At 31.9% G+C, this 19244-nt stretch overlaps 1 protein-coding gene across 3 annotated transcripts in view; it reads left to right on the forward strand.

The window, feature by feature from the left end:
- The window catches only part of ST18 (ST18 C2H2C-type zinc finger transcription factor), an 80308-nt gene that overhangs the window by 41562 nt on the left and 19502 nt on the right, over nucleotides 1-19244 (forward strand). For all 3 annotated transcript variants that reach the window (XM_074199991.1, XM_074199992.1, XM_074199993.1), the window contains 6 exons: nucleotides 1350-1465; nucleotides 9850-9912; nucleotides 10764-10832; nucleotides 15402-15464; nucleotides 15565-15645; nucleotides 17687-17908. In XM_074199991.1, the coding sequence (XP_074056092.1) occupies nucleotides 1350-1465; nucleotides 9850-9912; nucleotides 10764-10832; nucleotides 15402-15464; nucleotides 15565-15645; nucleotides 17687-17908 (614 nt within the window). The remainder of the gene's footprint in view (nucleotides 1-1349; nucleotides 1466-9849; nucleotides 9913-10763; nucleotides 10833-15401; nucleotides 15465-15564; nucleotides 15646-17686; nucleotides 17909-19244) is intronic.

Raw genomic sequence — 19244 nt, forward strand, 5'->3', positions numbered from 1 at the left:
AAAAAAAATCAATTTAAACTTTTATAATTAATAGATTTCTTTTAAATCCCCTCCTATAATGCATATAGAAACTCTGCAGTAAAACAACAGATGGTAGGCTTTACATTTTTATCTACAAATGAACAGGTCATGTTAAAGATACTTAATACTTGACTCTACAATCAAGAAAATAATGAAGCGGTTTTGTGATTATATTCTTAACATGAAGAACTCAATATTGGAATAGAAAATAAGAAATCTCCTTTAATAAAGAATTGGCGATTCAGAGCTCTCTTTTAAAAGCACAGAAGGGGGGATGGGAAACCATGAAATGAAGGATTAAGAAAATTATCTAAATAATTCAAAACTGAAAACAAAAATCAAGTCCAAAACATATCAGCATTGGTCATTTAGGACATTTTTAAGTAACAGGTATATGCCTATCTATTTTGATTTAGAAAAACTATAGAGTTGACCTGAATTACTGATAATTATAAAAAATAACTGATTTCTATATAGTTTGACAGTTTGTTTAACAACTATCTTTTACATGTTTATTATATTCAACGTATATTCTGGACACTGCAGTGGACACAAAGATAATGAATGAATGCATAGTCTTATAAGTTTAAATATGGGAGGGGAAATAAGAGCACATATAAGACCCTTATAATATTTATACAATAGTTCTAAAACAAGCATAATATATTAAGAATAATGTGTAGTTATAGTATATCCAAAGAAGAAAAGGCCATTTCTTACTGGGCTGATTGGAAGAACTTCACAAGAGGTGTCAGGTAAAATAAGTCTCATAGCATAGGTAGGATTTCAACAGAGAAAGAATCCATCATAGACCTAAAGTCTAAGCAATATGACAAGATAATTTCTTTCCTTGCAACACTCTTGAGTTGGGCTATACAAAAAATATTCATTATATAGATAATGAAAAAAAAATCTAAAAGTTTAAGTCACTTGTCTACAATCACACAGTTGGTGTCAAGAGCCAGGGTTCAAATTCTCCTTAGACCAGGAGTTCTCCTGAGCTCTTTCCTCCCTATAAGCCTATCTTAAATTCCACATTTTACAAAATTAAAATTTTGTTTTGGTAATGATTCTCTGAGATTATATCATTACCATTCCTATTATCTCCAGGAACTATAACAAAATTTAGCCAAAATAATTTATTACCCTGTGACTTCTAAAGGGAAAAAGTAGTGCATCACTTCTATCTCCCAGAATATCACTGCTCAATTGTTACAAAATGCATTATCTTTTCCTAGACATTTATCCTTTAGTAATGATATCTAAGATGTAATTGGGAAAAAAAAGATAAATCCCCTCCACATGATACACCTGTATTCTTTTTTCAGAAAGACCCAATGAGCTCTCCAGAAAATTTAGAGGAAAAAAAATATCCAGGGGAGGTCTCCATACCAAGTCCTAAAGCCAAGCTCCACGCAAGAGAACTCAAAAAGGAACTCATAACGTAAGTGATATACATTTGTAGTCATTTTTCTGAGATGAGGATTAAGCTAAATATATGAATGCTGATACATAATGAGCTGTATATTTTCTTTCATGAATGTTTAAAGATTTCAACCACCTACTAATCAAAAGGTTGAAATTTTCCATGGATCAAGTACTATTCTAGGTTTGTTTCAATTCAATCAATAAGCATCTCTACTGAATGATAACATTGTTAATAATAATAATAATAATAATAATAAATTTCCATATCTATATTGGTTACATTTATTCCCCACAACAATGCTTATAAAGTATGTAAGTTCAAGTATTATTATCCCCATTTTTAAAAATGAGGAAACTGAGCCTAGAGATTTTAACTCACTTGCCTATGATCTCTCAACTGGTCACTGCTTTAGCCAGTATTCAAATTAAGTTCTCCTGACTCCAAGTCCAGTAATCATTCTACTATTCTATCTATTTTATTAAAGACACTATATGTGCTATACGTGGGATCCAGAGAGACAATATTAACTGATCTCAAGGAGCTTACCATATAATAGGGGAAAGGTATGGAAAAGTGAGATAAATATAAAGGAGAAATGCAAGCAAAATGCTATTAGAAACTGAGCAAATAGATTATTTTCATGGATAGGAAGGGGAAGGTCATTGAAGAAAAGATAGGGAAAAGACAGGGTTGGGGGAGGTGGAATAATAGCAAATAAGCTTCATAAATGTTGAATTTGGTATACCAATGATATATCCAGATGGTAATATCTAGCAGATACTTGGAAACATGAGTTTGGAGCTCTGGGAACAAATCAGGAGTACACATAGGCTATAAAGACTTGGAAGTGATTTTCATTTAGGTGATTATTTTAGATGTGACAGGGGATGAGATCAAAAAGAATGTGTATAAAGAGAAGAAAGGAGAATCATGAGAGTACTTGAGGACAAGGAAAGTGTGTGTATTTGTATAATATACATTAGATAGATAGATAGATAGATAGATAGATAGATAGATAGATAGATAGATAGATAGACACACATACACAGATACATACATATCCTTTCTTGGTATCCCCAACATTTGGCCCTGTCTTGATACATGGTAAGCACTTAATAAGTGCTCTTTAACTGACTTTATATCATGAAAGTGAAAATGAGAAGGGATCAAGGAAGATTAGAACTGAATAAATAGCCATTTAATTTGGTGATAATGAGGTCATTGAGGAGAAAGCAGCTTTAGCAGATTTGTAAGAGAGGATGCCAGACTACAAAGAGTTTTGGCAGAAATAGATTCCCCCTAAAAATGAATTGCTAGAAACTCACCTGTTCACCTTTATCAAAGGTGACAAGGAAGAGAATATTCTCCCTAAATCTGATGATTAAGTATCAGTTGCACCTATTTAAAATATATTTAAAATTATGGATTGAAGGCAAAGCAACCATATCTGTGTGACTCTGGGGTTTAAAGATGAGAACATTAAGGACATGAGTCAAAAATAGAATAGAGTGTACATTGCACCTTCTTTTTCTGAGCACGGAACTTCTACTGTACTAATTGGACAAGTAGCAGCACACTTTGCCTTTATTCCTTCATTATTGCAGCAGTTTACACAGTGAACAGACAAGTAATCTGAAAGAGTGACAAATACTTAAGAACTGTTCCCCAACAAAACAGTATAATCATAGCAGCAGTATCATAATATCCAAATTATGCACTAACCAAAATGCATGACTTCAGCAGCTCTGGAACATATTCAGCTGAACACATCTCACTATTTATTTAGAATTAGGAAATTTTATTAGAAATATAAATGTTTCTAGCTGAAGGAGAATCAGATTGGAATCTTGAGTTTGATAGTTTTTGCTGTTTATTTTAATTTAATATGTTTTGCCATCATTGCAACACCTGAACCTTTCCTGGTCCCATTCTCCTCAGTTGGATCACTCTACCCTCTCCTGTCTATTTCTATCTACCGAATCTTCAAAGCCAAGTACAAGATTCTCTTTCCCCTGTGAAATATTCCCAGACAATCCTAGACAAGACTGATTTTTGCTTTCCTTAAACTTCTATCACAAATATCTTCTGCATATCTTTTTGACACCTATCATATTTTTGGCTTTTGGTTTTCTTTTTGGGGGGAGGGGAAAGAAAGTAACAGAATTTGTAATTTTACTGATATAAGATACATCCAATAAGGAAATTCATTCTAGAAAATGTATATTATCACCTTAGTAGATTGTCTTAAGTACTGAAAAATCAAATGACCTGCTCAGTCACATAGTCAATGTATGTCAAGGTTAACCTTGAAGCTAAGTCTTTCTGCCTTTAAAGCCAAGCTAGGCTACCATCTTAAATTGTTAGTTGACTCTTTCCTAATGTGTGTGTTTTACCTATCCAACTAGACTAAAATTTTCCAAAGAGCATGGGTTGAGAATACAAATTGATTTTCAAATTGTTGTAGAGAAGGAACATGGAAGATTGCAAAGAATATTGTCTCAAATAAGCTCTCTTTTGCTGGGGTTTATATAAAGCTAAATAAATCTAAAGAATGCTTAAACTGTAAAGCTGGAATGAGATCAAAGCATAGAAAATAGAAATGATTTCTCAATATATTCAAAATTATCAATGACAATTGAATTATATTTAGATTCTAACACCTCAGTAATCAATGTATTTTGTGAACAAAAGGAAATGCCTTTTAAATTGGGAGATGCAGAGTATGCATGATATATGCTCTAGAACAAGTAGACACAAAACCAATTATTGCTGTCTTAGGGATCAGTTTCAAGCCTTATACCATAAAGAAGAGAAAATGTGAAATATTTGTAATAATTTCAGACAATCTAAATAACAAAAATACAATCAAGAGAACATCAGAAATTATTAATAAATATATACACTTTAACATCTCTATAAAATGTTCATGAGAATGTTCTACAAGCATCAAGAATATCCTTTATGAAATTATGAGGGGGTAAGTTTTCAAAATTAGTTCTCTATAACAAACAACATCTTTGAGGAAAACTAATTAAAAAGTAGGAAGAAAACACGATCCCACAATAATAATAATAATAATTTTTGCTTATAATAAAAAAGTAATTGATTTATCAAAACCCAGTCTTAAAAGCTGTCCTTTAATAATATTCATCCTGAGCATATGTCAAAATCATGTAAGACTCCCTAAAAGGCTCAACAGAAATAAGTTAGTTCTACTAATTTAGTTATTAATAACATGTACACTAAAACAGAGCGACATATGCTTTCCAAATGTTTTTTCCACTGTCACAAAAGAATTTGTCCAAAGTTGAGTTTAAATAGAAAAAAAATTGCAAAAGATGATGATGCCTTCTAGAAGCTCTTGTTTATGGATGGCATTGTGATAATTACATCACATCCCAAAATACTATAGAGACAAAGGATATCATCCTAATAATTCATTCAGGAAAAACCAAATACATGAAAAACAACTATTAACAAAACTAGCACATTTTTGTTTCATGGTCACCTAATCAAATTAATTCATCAGGTGGTCCATTTTGGATAGACAAGCAGAAGAGAAACAAAATGCTTCTAGAACTATAAGAGAAGGAAAAGTTAGATTATACTTGTACAATTTTACGGTCATTTCAACAATCCTATGATGTTTCTTAAACAAAACCTCCTCTCTTTAGCACTAATATTCTTGCAGTTAGGTGGCACAGTGGAGAGAACTCAGGACCTGGAGCTAGAAAGACTCATGCTCCTAAGTTCAAATCTGGCCTCAGACACTTACTAGTTGTTTACCTCAGTTTCCTCCTCTATAAAATTATGTGGAGAAGGAAATGGTAAACCACTCTATTAGTTTTACCAAGAAAATTCTAAATGGGATCACAAAGAGTTAGACATGACTGAAACAACAGGACAACAAATTTTTTTCTTTACTGTGAAACACAAAACACAATTGTTAAAGAATCAAAATTGGGACTCTTGCAAATACCCATAAAGAGATGCATGGCAGGCAAAAATAAAATGTGGCATAGAATCAACAACTATTTGCACACAGAAATGCTTGAAGATATTTCATCTAGTTAAGCTTACTATTCTTATATATTATATTCTCTTATAAATACTAAACAATATTATTTTAGAAATACTATTGTCCTATGCATGAGGCATTCAATTGTGGCTAAACTAATCAGGTAAAGATTGATAACAAGTGTTTTTATATTTTAATAACCTATGATTTAGATAGAAAAGAGGAGAAAATAATATATTTGAAGTATGACTATAAAATAATAATATGGCATTGTTTTTAAACAGAAGGAATATTTTAAGTCTCAAGTAAATGAAAATTGTCTATTCAAGTCCCCTCAGAAAATCATGTACATATTCTATTTTTAAAAGTCTGAAGTTTAACATATTTACCAGAACATATATATATATATATATATATATATATATATATCCCCATGAGTGTATTATAATTAAATTTAATTGTTTATATTTCAATATTAGTATTTAAAGGGCATCCTCATTTAAAGGGCATCCTCATTAAAATAATCATTTTTAAGGCTATCTATACTATTGCAATAATCCTACTATTGCTAAACATGTTTTTTGAATTGCTGTTTGAGTCTATAGTTCTTTCTTTTTTTAATATCTTTAATGATATCTCTTTATCCTTTGAGGGATAGATTTGGTTTTAGTTAATAATCAAGTTATTCAGAGGTTAATCTTTAGTAGAATTAGTAAACTGACCATCAGTTTGAGTGAAAACTGATTGTGTGACTCAAGAATTAGTCCTAAAGACAATCTCAAAGAGCACCTTGGCAGAATCCCTGAAATATGTACCTGGCATCCAGGGGATAACTTGGACAGACAATGTTCCTTTAATGAGTTCTAGAATATTCATTTCTTTTTTAAAAATACCATCTCATTGTTTTGTCATACTTCAAATATATTACTTCACCCACCATCACTTATTTGTTTAACTTTTGGGTTCTTAAAATATAAAAATATTTGCTGCCAGTCTATAACTACTTGACTCAAATATAATTATATTCTGTGATATCTTCTGTATCCTTGAATTTATTTGAGAGGTTGAGTGGAACTCATAGAGGGAACTAATTTGCTTTTCTTTCTCTAATCCTGATACTTTCATAATGACTGCCACCATACAACACAATATTTTCAACTCATAGTCATAACCTTAGTATCATTACTCTTCCCATTTTTCTTCTCTCATCCTTTTCTTTTCCCAACTGTAAAATCATGAAATATTAGAGCTAGAAAAGACTTGAGTATTAGAAAAGTTAGCCATTATTATTGTTAGTAACAGACACAAGACTTGAATTTGAGTTTTCTAACTCATTACTCCATGCTATTTCTTCTATATTGTTTTTTTTCCTTTATTTCTCTTTCTTTCTTCTTTGTGTTGCTTTACAAAATAGGTTTGAAAATGTTTAACTAGTCTTCTGTCTAGTACATTACTGTGGATCCCATGTAAATTTACAGATTAATGTTTTAAATATCAAGCATATTTATTTTCCTTCTAGTCAATTGTAAATCTTCCTCTTAATTCTCCAGTCCTATTTCACTCTGTTTCCTCTTCAAAGATGTTTTGTCTGTTTCCCGATGCCAAGCTGCCTTCTTCCACTTAAGGGAATTCTCAAAGGCTATCCCCCACAGTTGGAGCACATCTCTTTATCGCTGTCTGTTAAAATTCTTCTATTCTCTGGTCCACCTATATGGGAATCTTTCTACATTCTTCTACACTTCTCTGAATCTCTCCATTGTCCACATTCCACATGATATAATATTAATTTATATATTTGCATTATTCCTACTCCAAATCTTCAATATTAAACATTTAGGTTTTTGGAAGATAGAATTTTGAAATTTTTGTGTTTTGCCATTAATGCATAACACAGTGCTTTGTACATAATAGGTATACAATAAGTAGTGGATTTTTTTTTTGCATTATTAAAAAAACCCGAACATGGAAAAGAGTTGCCCCAGGTCACAGATCATTACTGATAGATCTAGTGCTAGAATTCAGCTTTTCAGGCTCAAGCATATTACATGATACCACCCCTGGATTGCTTAGATATAACAAAGAAGTTTTTATTTCAAAAGAATTCATATATACATATACATATACATATATTTCAGCCTTTTATACCATAAATTCTCTGAGATTAGGGAATTTATTATACCTATATTTTGCATCTCACTCACATCAAATATCTTATACAAAGGCTCATAATAAGTACTTGATAAATAATTAGTGAATGGACAATGGAAGCTCTTTGAGTGAGCTAACTGGGTAGGTGAGAGAGCTTGGTGATAGGTTTAGAATCAGGATAGACCTGGGTTCAAATCCAGCCTCAGAGACTATCTGTATGATTCTGGGCAAGCATTTAACATATTTGTCTCAGTTTTCTCAACTGTAAAATGGGGATTAAAAAATATTGTGAGGATTAAATGAGTAAATATTTGTAAAGTGTTGCCACAATATCTGGCACATGGTAGGGCCTAATAAATGCTTATTCCTTTCCCTTCCCCTTCTTCTGGGGAGTAAAGAACTTTTGAAACTTTTCCAAAATTATTTTTCCAGCATGTTTGGTGGTGACATGTATCTAAAAAGAGACATGCTGAGAATAAAAAAATCAACTCGCAATCAGATCATTCCATCAGCAAAATATTCAAGGAAAAACTGGGTAACTCTCCAATGCTAAATGGTGGAAGGTTTTTTTTACTATCAGTTCTAGTTTCTCCTTTGATTACTTGAAGATAAGAGGATATTGTGAGGAAAGAATTTTACTTAGAAGGCTCTAATTTATTATATAAATTGTAATATTTTATCTGTAACATAATATAACATAAATTTATCTCCAATGAAATTATAGAACATCTCATCGATTCTGGGATCTGAGAAATTTCCTTGAATAGAGTAGGTAACATACACTTTAAGCCTTCATTTCAAAGAACATGCCAAAAGGAACTGAGAGGCATAATGATGTTGCTGATTTTTGTTCTCTAATTATTAGGACTTGGTGAGTTGAACAGGATTCTATTTACCCTAAATATGTCACTTTTATGCAGAATCAAAAATAATGTAATGAGCAATGTGTTATGGTGTTGACTTCTGTTTTGTTTTTAAAAAATTAAAAATTCACTTTCCTAAATTTTTGATAGAATAGAAATAAATAAAAGAAAATAGACTTTAGTCAATGTTTATCATGCTGCAGCCTGCAAAGTCCATTTTTATAGAACAATTATTTGTTGGGAGATATTTTTTTTTGTTCAAGTTTGGACTGACTCAAATAGAGATTTATATACAGGAAGAGAATACATGAAAATATTCATTGTTCCCCCCTCAATAAACTATTATATTATTTCTAAAAAGCCTAAAGTTTCCCAGCTTTGAAAATCTCCTTTTCTATTTCTTTCATGTATGCTCTCACTTTTAAAATGCAGTATTTCAAAAGATCACTAATCATATAAGTAATGATGGTTTTTGTCCATCATTCTCAAAGATCATGACAATAGGAGAGGTGATGCCATGGCAAGCACATGAATTGGATTTGAGTGAGGGGGTACTATCTCCTCACTTTCTCCTCCAGAACCAGTGGCCATATATGAATCAGGATGACAGGAGATAGCCCTGGATTCAAAGCAGTCAGGGTTAAGTGACTTGCCCAAGATCACACAGTTATTAAGTCAAGTGACTGAGACTGGATTTGAACTCCTGATTCCAAAGCCAGTACTCTATGCACTGTGCACCCAGCAGCCTTGAAAATATTCTAGAAAATCTATTAGTAATAGCTTTAATGTCCATTTGAGAATTTTCATGGGAACCAACCATTAAAATGTATGTTGTTGTTGAGTCCTTTCAGTCATATACAGTCATATCCCATTTTGTGAGTTGGCAGAGATACAGCTTATTTTACACATGAGAAACTGAGGCAAACAGAGTTAAATGGTTAGCCCAGGGTTGCACAGTTAGTCAGTATCTAAGGTAAGATTTGAATTCAAGATATTATAATTGTTATTGTGTCGTTTTTATAGTACTTTATATTTTCAAAAAAGCATGCCTTTTTTAAAAATACACTATCTTGACAATAGAATGTGAGTCATGCTATTAACTAAACTAAAATATCTGAATGACTTGAACTTTAAAAGAAATTGCTGAGTTTGTTATTGGTAACTTTATGACCAATAATCTTCTTTAGACTGTTCCAGTTGATCTTATAGGCACACAGTCTTCTTTAGTCATTGAATGTCAAAGTACTGAATCATAATTTGCTGAGCTCACTTATATTTGAAGGAAAGCTGCTTGGTTGCTCAGAAAGGAAAACAGATGATATCTTCAAACGTTTAAAATGTATTTTCTCTAATTATCTTTTCTCACTCAGCTGTCCAACTCCTGGATGTGATGGAAGCGGTCATGTAACGGGAAATTATGCATCACATCGCAGGTACCTACTAATAGGAAATAATAGTATAGTTGATAGTATTCAATTATATCTCATCTTCTGCTTTCCTTACTGTGTACATTCTCATTCATATTAGCAAGATATTATTGGAGACAGGAACAGGGGCCAATGAACTTTCTTAGCTGTGGAGTTTTTTTAATCCTAAATATTCTGTATTCTAAGTATGTGGTTTATAAACCATTTGATTTAAAATATCTTCTGTCTTTATGTACAAAGTTATAATCTAGTTGAATATTCAATCTCCTTGTATCTGTTAATTTTAAAAGATTAAAATAGGACCATAAAAGACAAAAGAATTTTCATTTCAGAAAATCATTTACCACATAGGCTACATTATTCAGTAAATAACTTATCAAGGCCAAAAGGAAAAAACCCACATCTAATCTTTAGAAACTGTATTTTGTCTTTCCATTGCAACTCAGTACAGATATAGATCTTTGAGTAGACAGATGGAAAATATTAAAATCTCCAGATAGAGAAATATCATGATGGACAGAAAAGAACACAGTCACAAGCTTTTAGAGCCTTGAGGGGATTATTTAATTCAACCTTCTCTTTTAATAGCAGGGAGATCTGAAGTCCAAAGAGATTAACTGATTTGCCCTAGATCACAGAGCTAGTTAATAGCAAACCTCAGACGAAAAACAGGTCCCCTAACGCCCAGTCAAACATAGTTTCCATTGTCTCTATAAGAGAAAACCATATATTATATATATGTATATATACATACATGTATAGAGAGAGAGAGAAAACTCATATCAAAAGAGTACAACAGAAGTAAATTTTTATCATTTTCAGATTTAGTGAATTCACAAAATTTGTTTCTTTTTCAGTGTATCTGGATGTCCTTTGGCTGATAAAACATTAAAATCCCTTATGGCTGCTAATTCTCAGGAGCTTAAGTAAGTATAGTTTGAAAATGAATAATTGTAATATAAATAGAAATAAAAAATTTGAAATAAAAAAGAAACTAAATAGTGTATATTTATAATAACCCAACTTGGGTCCAAAGAAGAGATAGTTACTTCTTTTTTGGAGTTGAGAGATTATAGATATGGAAAATGTCATTTAATGACATGTTTAGTCAATGTATTGCTTAGTTTTGCTAAAGAATTTTTTTTGAATCATTTTTATTGTTTTTTTACAAACTTTGGGTTTCTGAGAGGGAGTTTGAGGATATAATGTATGTGTATAGGTGTGTGGTTGTGTGTAGGTGTGTCTGTGTGTGTGAAAATGAAAGTGATATAAGAACAAGAAATCAGCAAAAATATAAATTTAAGAAATAGGAATGTCATGTATGATTGTTATCCATACTTTTTTGTCTATATTTCTAATTAGATGCTGACATAATCATTAATAATAAAATGGAGTCAAATTAAACAAAAATAAAAGTAATATTTCACCACTTTTGATATATAAAGTCAAAATTTTTTGATTGACTTACATGTTTTGGGGATTTAATTGGTAATTGAGTTTCATTGTTAAAATATGAGAATTTTTCTATTTTAATTTCATACACTGAACTCAGTCTACTCTCAAATATATATATATATGTATGTGTGTGTATATAAGTATAAATAAATATAATTCATATATGTGTTCATATACATAAAAAAATTATTTTCACTCTCAATATTGAAGTAAAATAATGTTGTACTTTGAAACATTAATGAAACAGTTCCCAAAGTATGGCCCAGATACTCCTGGGAGTTCCAAAGACCTTTTTAAGGTGGTTGAGCAGTCCAAACTATATTCATGTTATATGTTATATTCATTAATATGTTTTAATTTCTAATTTGGGAGCTATAAATAGATAAAACTCACCAAATAACCAAAAACTCTTTAGGGTCCTTAGTAATTTTAAGAGTATAAAAAGGTCTTGAAAGAAAAATTTTTCAGAACTGCCAATTTAATGAATTTAAAGATAGTTTAAATTTAATGAACTTAAAGATAGTTCAAAGATTGTTTCTATAGTGAATAATATATTCCAGCCAGGCTTACAATCTTAGATCTCAGTGATGCTTAGGTAACTCTTTAGATGATTAAAGTGCTTTACAAATATTTCCTCATTTTATACTCACAACAACTCTAAGGGGTAAATACTATATTATTATCCCCAATTTATAGATGAGGAAATTGAAGCTGAAGTGAAGTATCTTTGTTTCTAAGATTTAAACTCAGATTCTCCTGACCCTATTTCCAATGTGCTGTCTCTATACAATCTTACCCTGTGCATTTCTTATCCAGGTCTTTCCATAAATGCTTTTAGATAGAATACACAAAACCACTGTAGCATTCTGCTCATGCATCTTTTAAATATTGTTTTAGCTTGACTATCCAAGTTCTTTGTCTGGTTATACCTATTTTTAATAGTGTCTTTAAGACCTTTCTAGCTCACAGGTCATCACTGGCAATATAGGATAGCCTACTCACAGTCATATTATTTTCTAATTATTTTCATAGACAAATTTCAAAAACAACAAAAATTCTTTAAAAACACATATTTTGAATGTGCATACTCTGATCCAACAATACCACTACTGGGTCTATACTCTGAAGAGATTATGAAAAAGGGTAAAAATATCACTTATACAAAAATATTCATAATAATCCTGTTTGTGGTGGCAAAGAATTGGAAATTGAGTGAATGTCCATCAATTGGGAAATGGCTGAACAAATTGTGGTATATGTATGTTATGGAACACTATTGTTCTATTAGAAACTAGGAGGGATGGGAATTCAGGGAAGTCTGGAAGGATTTGCATGAATTGATGCTGAGCAAGATGAACAGAACCAGAACATTGTACACCCTAACAGCAACATGGGGCTAATTGATCAAACTCAATGGACTTGCTCATTCCATCAGTGGAACAATCAGGGACAATTTGGGTGTATCTGTGATGGAGAATACCATCTATATCCAGAGAAAGAATTGTGGAGTTTGAACAAAAGCCAAAGACTATTACTTTTAATTTTTTTTAAAAAAATGTTATCTTATGTAATTTTGCTATCTCTTATACTTTATTTTTCTTCCTTAAAGATATCATTTTTCTCTCATCACATTCAACTTAGATTACATTCATTCAATGTATGCCATGGAAACAATGTTAAGACTAACAGACTGTCTTCTATGGGGGTGGGGGGGAGGGAAGCAAGATGGGGGAAAATGGTAAAATTCAAAAATAAATAAAATCTTTCTTTTATATAAAAAGACATATTTTGGTGACAGTAAACAAACACATTCAACAAAAGCAAGCTTCCAATACTAGAGAGAAAGATGACTTATAAGATAGTTATTATTTCTATTGCATGGTAGTACTCAGAAATTTTTTGTGATAGTAATTTCTTAAAACTATTTTATGCTGCTATTTCTCTAAACTGAAAAAAAGCTAAAGCATGTCTAAAGACAATCTAGTAATTGATAGGTAAGGAAGTGGGGAAAAAAATTCCACAACACTTACTTCATTATCCTAAGCTTCCATAATAACAACAAAAGCCCAATTATTATGAAATATTAATTTCAAATATTAAACCTAAAAATTAGATTTAAATTAAATGAAAAATTGATAGTATATAAATTAAGAAATAATAAATCAAATCACATGATGTTTTTACTTACATGCTTTACATATAGCAATGAAAGGACAAATTCAGAGGTACTATGACCATGCTATTTAGTTTTTTAAAGAGTATCCTAAAGCAATGCTATTTGGAGGTGTTTCTATAATTACAATTTATTAGTAAACCACTATTTCAGTAAAATCATAATAAAAGAGGATCAACATCAGTAGCCTTTTATTTGAAATAGAATCAGATGTCCAAAAATAGTTGAGTTAGGACAAGTTGCAGGTATTCTAGTAAAGGATGATTGAGATTTAATTGTCTGCCTATTGCTTTAATATATCATCAAAAAAGAATCCACTTCCTCTTCTAGAAAGGGAAATACTCAAATTCTGCTTTGGAAAACGATAACATTGGCATTAGATTTTATAGACATCCCTGTGAAAATGTAAAAGTTTAGCTATTAAAAGAAAGGATGAACTATTGCCCTTTGTGTAATAGTAGCCTTACTATAGTGCTATGTGCATAACCATATTTGAAACAAAGGAAGATAACAATAAATTGTAGGGAAAAGAGGTAAAAATAGAAGAGGTATCACTTTTCTTTGTAAAGTTTGGAAAGGGGATGATATTAGGATGAGAGTTCAGATAGGAAAGATCGAGCTGAAAAAGGGAATGGAGGAAAATACCAGAGGAGAGAGAGTGAGCCTAAGTAAATACCTTTGTTAACTTACAGATTTGACTATATTTTGATCAGGGTGGCAGGTCAGAAGCCTTTTCCTTCTTCTTTGACTCTTTTCAAACACATGTAAATGGTTGAATCCCTCCAGTAGTTATTGTCAAGTATTTCAGAACTGCCACTTAACTTGAGCCAAGAGGTGTACTTACTCAGGTTTATTATTATTTTTAGGTTTTTTTTTTTGTAAGGCAAATGGGGTTAAGTGACTTCCCCAAGGTCACACAGCTAGAAAATTATTGTGTTTGAGGCCAGATTTGAACTCAGGTACTCCTGACTCCAGGGCCGGTGCTCTATCCACTACGCCACCTAGCTGCTCCCAACAGGGGCCCTCTGAATAGCTAATAAGGGAGAGTTCTTATAGAAATTCAACTGCTATCACTGCAGCCTGTTCTTCTGAGTAACATCCATATACATGAGTTCTATATTCTTGAAGTAATAAAGCTTTCAGAATTTGTTTTATGTATCATTCATTTTCTGAGACTGTACTGTGAACAATACATTAATTATTTTAAGACCCTATTATAACATCTCATGAAACTGCACACCAATATGCTTAAAAATAAACTTGGGTGGGGCGGCTAGGTGGCACAGTGGATAAAGCACCGGCCCTGGAGTCAGGAGTACCTGAGTTCAAATCCGACCTCAGACACTTAATAATTACCTAGCTGTGTGGCCTTGGGCAAGCCACTTAACCCCACTGCCTTTCAAAGACAAACAAACAAACCAGAGTGCCCCTGTGAGGGAGATAGTGCAAGTATAATTATTCATATCTATTTTGCAGATCAGGAAACTGAGGTTTGGAGTGGATAAGGGGAATTGTTATTGATCACACAGTTAATAGTTTAAAGCAAGATTAGGATTGTGATCAAAATATTGGGACTTTGATTTCAGTGAACTTTCTGCTACATATACCATTTCTTTGGGATTTGTGGGTTTTTAATAAGAATAGCTTTACAAAAAGCACTTAATAACTGCCACTAACTTGCCTAACACCACTCACAGCAATTTGCAATTTTGAAATGTATATTATAAAGAGTGAAACTGATCAAAAACTAATTTCATTTGAACAAAAAGAGATCTATTGCACCTTTAGTTGAAGACCTAATTTCCTAGTCTAGTTCCATTTTAACAAAGCAATTTTTCCATTATATATTTATATATATATATTCTAGGTGCCCAACCCCTGGTTGTGATGGTTCAGGACATGTGACTGGAAATTATGCTTCACATAGAAGGTAGGATTGATTCTTTGGGAGAGAAAAGAAAGTCACATCATCCACAAAAAGTAAAAGCAATAAAATTATTCTTTTTTTTTCTCCTGGGTATATCTTTCAGTTTGTCTGGCTGCCCCCGGGCCAGGAAAGGTGGTGTCAAAGTAACTCCTACCAAGGAAGATAAAGAAGATCCAGAACTTAAGTAAGTACAGTGGTTAAAAATATTCTTTCTTATCAATTGTTCTTTTATAGTGGCAACCTATATGGGAAAATGACAAGAAAAGAATCTGTACTTTCAGTTGGGATATAGTTGAAGATAATGTAAAATCTTGGGAAATTTTTTTAATCAAATTCTGTTGAAACATCTAATAAGAATATTTGATATTGATATGTTAGATTTATTTTGAGAGGTTGGAGTTTTGAGAAAAAAATCATGTTATGCCAGCAACATTTATAAAATTCTTTAACAATAACATTGCATTAAGTCCAATTCCCTAATTACATCATTTTCAGTATCACCACCATGGCATCAAAACAGAAGAGACTTCCAAAGGGAGAGTAAGTAGAAAAGGAGTTACTGAGCCGCCTCTATCAAAAGATAGAGGCTTATGCAGAAGCATTTTCCCTTGAAATATATTCTTTGCCTCTTCTTTGTTACCCATTCTAACTCATATCACTCACATTTCATTTTCCTCTCTTTTCATTCGCAGTCTGAATTTATGTTTCTCAATTTTGCTTTTTTCCTTATTCTATTATCTGCCTTATTATTCCCAACATTAAGATTCCCTTTATCTACTTTTTATCTCAGTTTGGAATAAATAAGTTATGTCAGAAACAGGCTAACCTAGGGCTTTGTAATGTTTTCTCAATTCTTGTAAAATTTCATAATTCCAAACATAGGAAGAAAATGTCATTAGTCATGTTCCCTGGACTCATAGCATTCCTTTGAATCAAAGGGTTATAGAGTCAAAAAATAAAGAACTAAATTCTAGGACTTGGTAGAGTGAAAAGCTGACACAAAAACCCCAAATCAGCTGAAGAGTACAAAGTTATCTTCACCATTTGAAATTGTTGAGACATATGAAGAAGAATATTATAGTGGAAAGATTGCTGTATATGAAGCCAGAAGACCTGGATGTGATGCTTAGTTTTATAAACCTAAGCAGTTGACTCAGTCTCTCTGTACTACAGTTTCCATATTTGTATTACCCACTTTAATAGTTTTTGTTTGCAAAGGATTTTGCAAATCTTAATATATGATTTATTATTTTTGATTAAAACAACAAATAGGTTTAGATATCTCTAATGCTTTTCATGTATATTAGGACAATGATAATATCTAGTATTTATATTTCACTTTAAAGTTAACAAAGTTGTATATATGTGTATTATAGATATAAGATATATGATAAAAATGCAGAATATAGATGTAGATATAAATATAAGTTATAGACATAAAGTCATAACTCCAGAAGATGGGTATTATTATTATTATCCCCAGGCAGAGATTGAGTGACTTGGGTCACAAAGGTGGTAAGTATGTGAGGGTGAATTTGAGTCCAAGTCTTCCTGACTTCCAGGTCCTATGCTCTTCCATGGCACCACCTAGCAACCTTCTGTGCAACACATATGCATAGGACAAATTAAAGTATAGAGCATTAAAAAATTGAGTCTACTCATGGAAAAAGTTGATTTTACAAAAGAAAGTAAATACTAAGCTATTGTTTTATTGGGTAGATGCAGAGTAACTTTACTCAGTCCCTATATCAACCCATTGATGTAGATCAGTAATCATTTTACAGAAAACACCAATGGGCTTGGGCTTGGGACTCAATATTCTCCACCTTCTGGAAAACAAATTCACCTTCTCATCATTCTTCTTTAAAAATAAGCATTTCCTACTGATATGATTAAAAATACTGTTTCCTCTCAGCTGAAAAAAAATCTTCTTTAAGATGTAACTCAAAAGCAAGGAGAGCATACTTCTAGTACTAATTCTGCCATTCATTATTTATGTGACCTGAGGCAAGTCATTTTACCTTTTTGGACCTCAGTTTCCTCTTCTGTGAAATGAGGATGACTGTACCATATGGTCTCTTCTCACTTTGATATTCTGTAAGTCTACTAGGTGGTATGATCTTACTCCTACCCCTTAATCTTTTCCCATTAAATTATGCTCAGTCTTTTTTTTTTAAATTTCTACTAATCCCTTAGTGAGAATTATCTTTGTTGCATTGTTCTAGGTGCCCTGTATTGGGATGTGATGGTCAAGGTCACATATCAGGTAAATACACTTCCCATCGCACTGCTTCTGGTTGTCCTCTGGCTGCCAAAAGACAGAAGGAGAATCCTCTCAATGGATCTTCGTTATCCTGGAAATTGAACAAACAAGAGCTACCACATTGCCCCCTGCCAGGATGCAATGGACTGGGCCATGTAAATAATGTTTTTGTCACCCATAGAAGGTATCTATGATTTTGATTGCTTTCATTTTTGTTTTTATTGTTACTGAACTGCACCTATAATATACTGTTTGCAGAAAAAAAACTTAGTATGATATTTAGAAGGCTTAAAAGTTAGAGACAAAACAGTGGCTAATTTGCTTCCCAGTGTTTGTCACAGAACTAATTCTACACAGTCTCTGGCAGATAGTAGGTGCTTGATAAATGTTTGTTGGCCTAATTAGTCAGGATTTAAATTCTGATAGAGGAATTCAAAATATAAAATATATTGTTGCTTATTTTTCTGGGCTTTTTCATGCCTTATTTTTTTGCATATATTTTCCATTATCTATCATCTATATTTTGTCTTTTCCTGTTTTAAAATTGCATTGATGTTTTATGTGTGTTTTTACTTGCATTAATCAAGTGAAATGACATGGACAACTTCTTGAGAATGTTCATGTAACAGTAAAATTTCACTTTAGTTATTTTCTCTCTATCAACACTGTGAGCTGTCCAGACCACAGACAAGCACTAATTATTTATTTTGCCATTGTGAATATGATTAGATTCAATGGCATACCCCTGATCGAAAATGGCTTAAGTGCTATAGATCATCATCAGAATGAGACAGAGGCAAAAAAAAAACACCTCCCTCAACTACATATTTCTGTAAATTGTTTCTGTTCTCTCCTGAATGTTATTTGAAGGTTTTAGTAAACAATCAATCAATAAATATTTATTAATACCTAATAATATATGCTGGACTGTACTAAATGTTGGGGATATAAAAAGAAGTAAAAGACAATTTCAGTTCTTTAATGAGCTTACAATCAAATGGAGAAGACAACAGGCAAGTAAACTTTTACAAATCAAGCTTCATACAGGATAAATAGGAAATAACAGAAAAGTTGAGGAGTTGGGGGAGACTTTTATAAAAGATATAATTCTTCTAATTCCTTGGTGAAAAGGAAATGCATTTCTAATAATTATGTGATCCATGATTCTGCTCAAGAGTTAAAAACACAAGACTGACTGGGTAGCATAAAGGATTTAATGAATACTGGTCTTAAAAACAGGAAGATCTCAGACATTAACTGTATGGTTCTGGTAAAATCAATTAATATCTTTGTGACTCTATTTCTTCATCTGTATAATGGGAATAACCCTACAGGGTTATTGTGATAATCAAAATTATATAATATAAATAAAATACTTTGAGTTATAATTTCATTATTATTATTATTATTGTTATTATCATCAATATAATTGTTTAATATTGCTTTTTGTAGAAATAATAGAGTGGGTTATTGCGTGCAGGTGTTGACTGAAATCCAAGACAGACATTTTAGTGAAAAAT

This window comes from Macrotis lagotis, chromosome X (assembly GCF_037893015.1).
Source record: "Macrotis lagotis isolate mMagLag1 chromosome X, bilby.v1.9.chrom.fasta, whole genome shotgun sequence".
Lineage (NCBI taxonomy): Eukaryota > Metazoa > Chordata > Mammalia > Peramelemorphia > Peramelidae > Macrotis > Macrotis lagotis.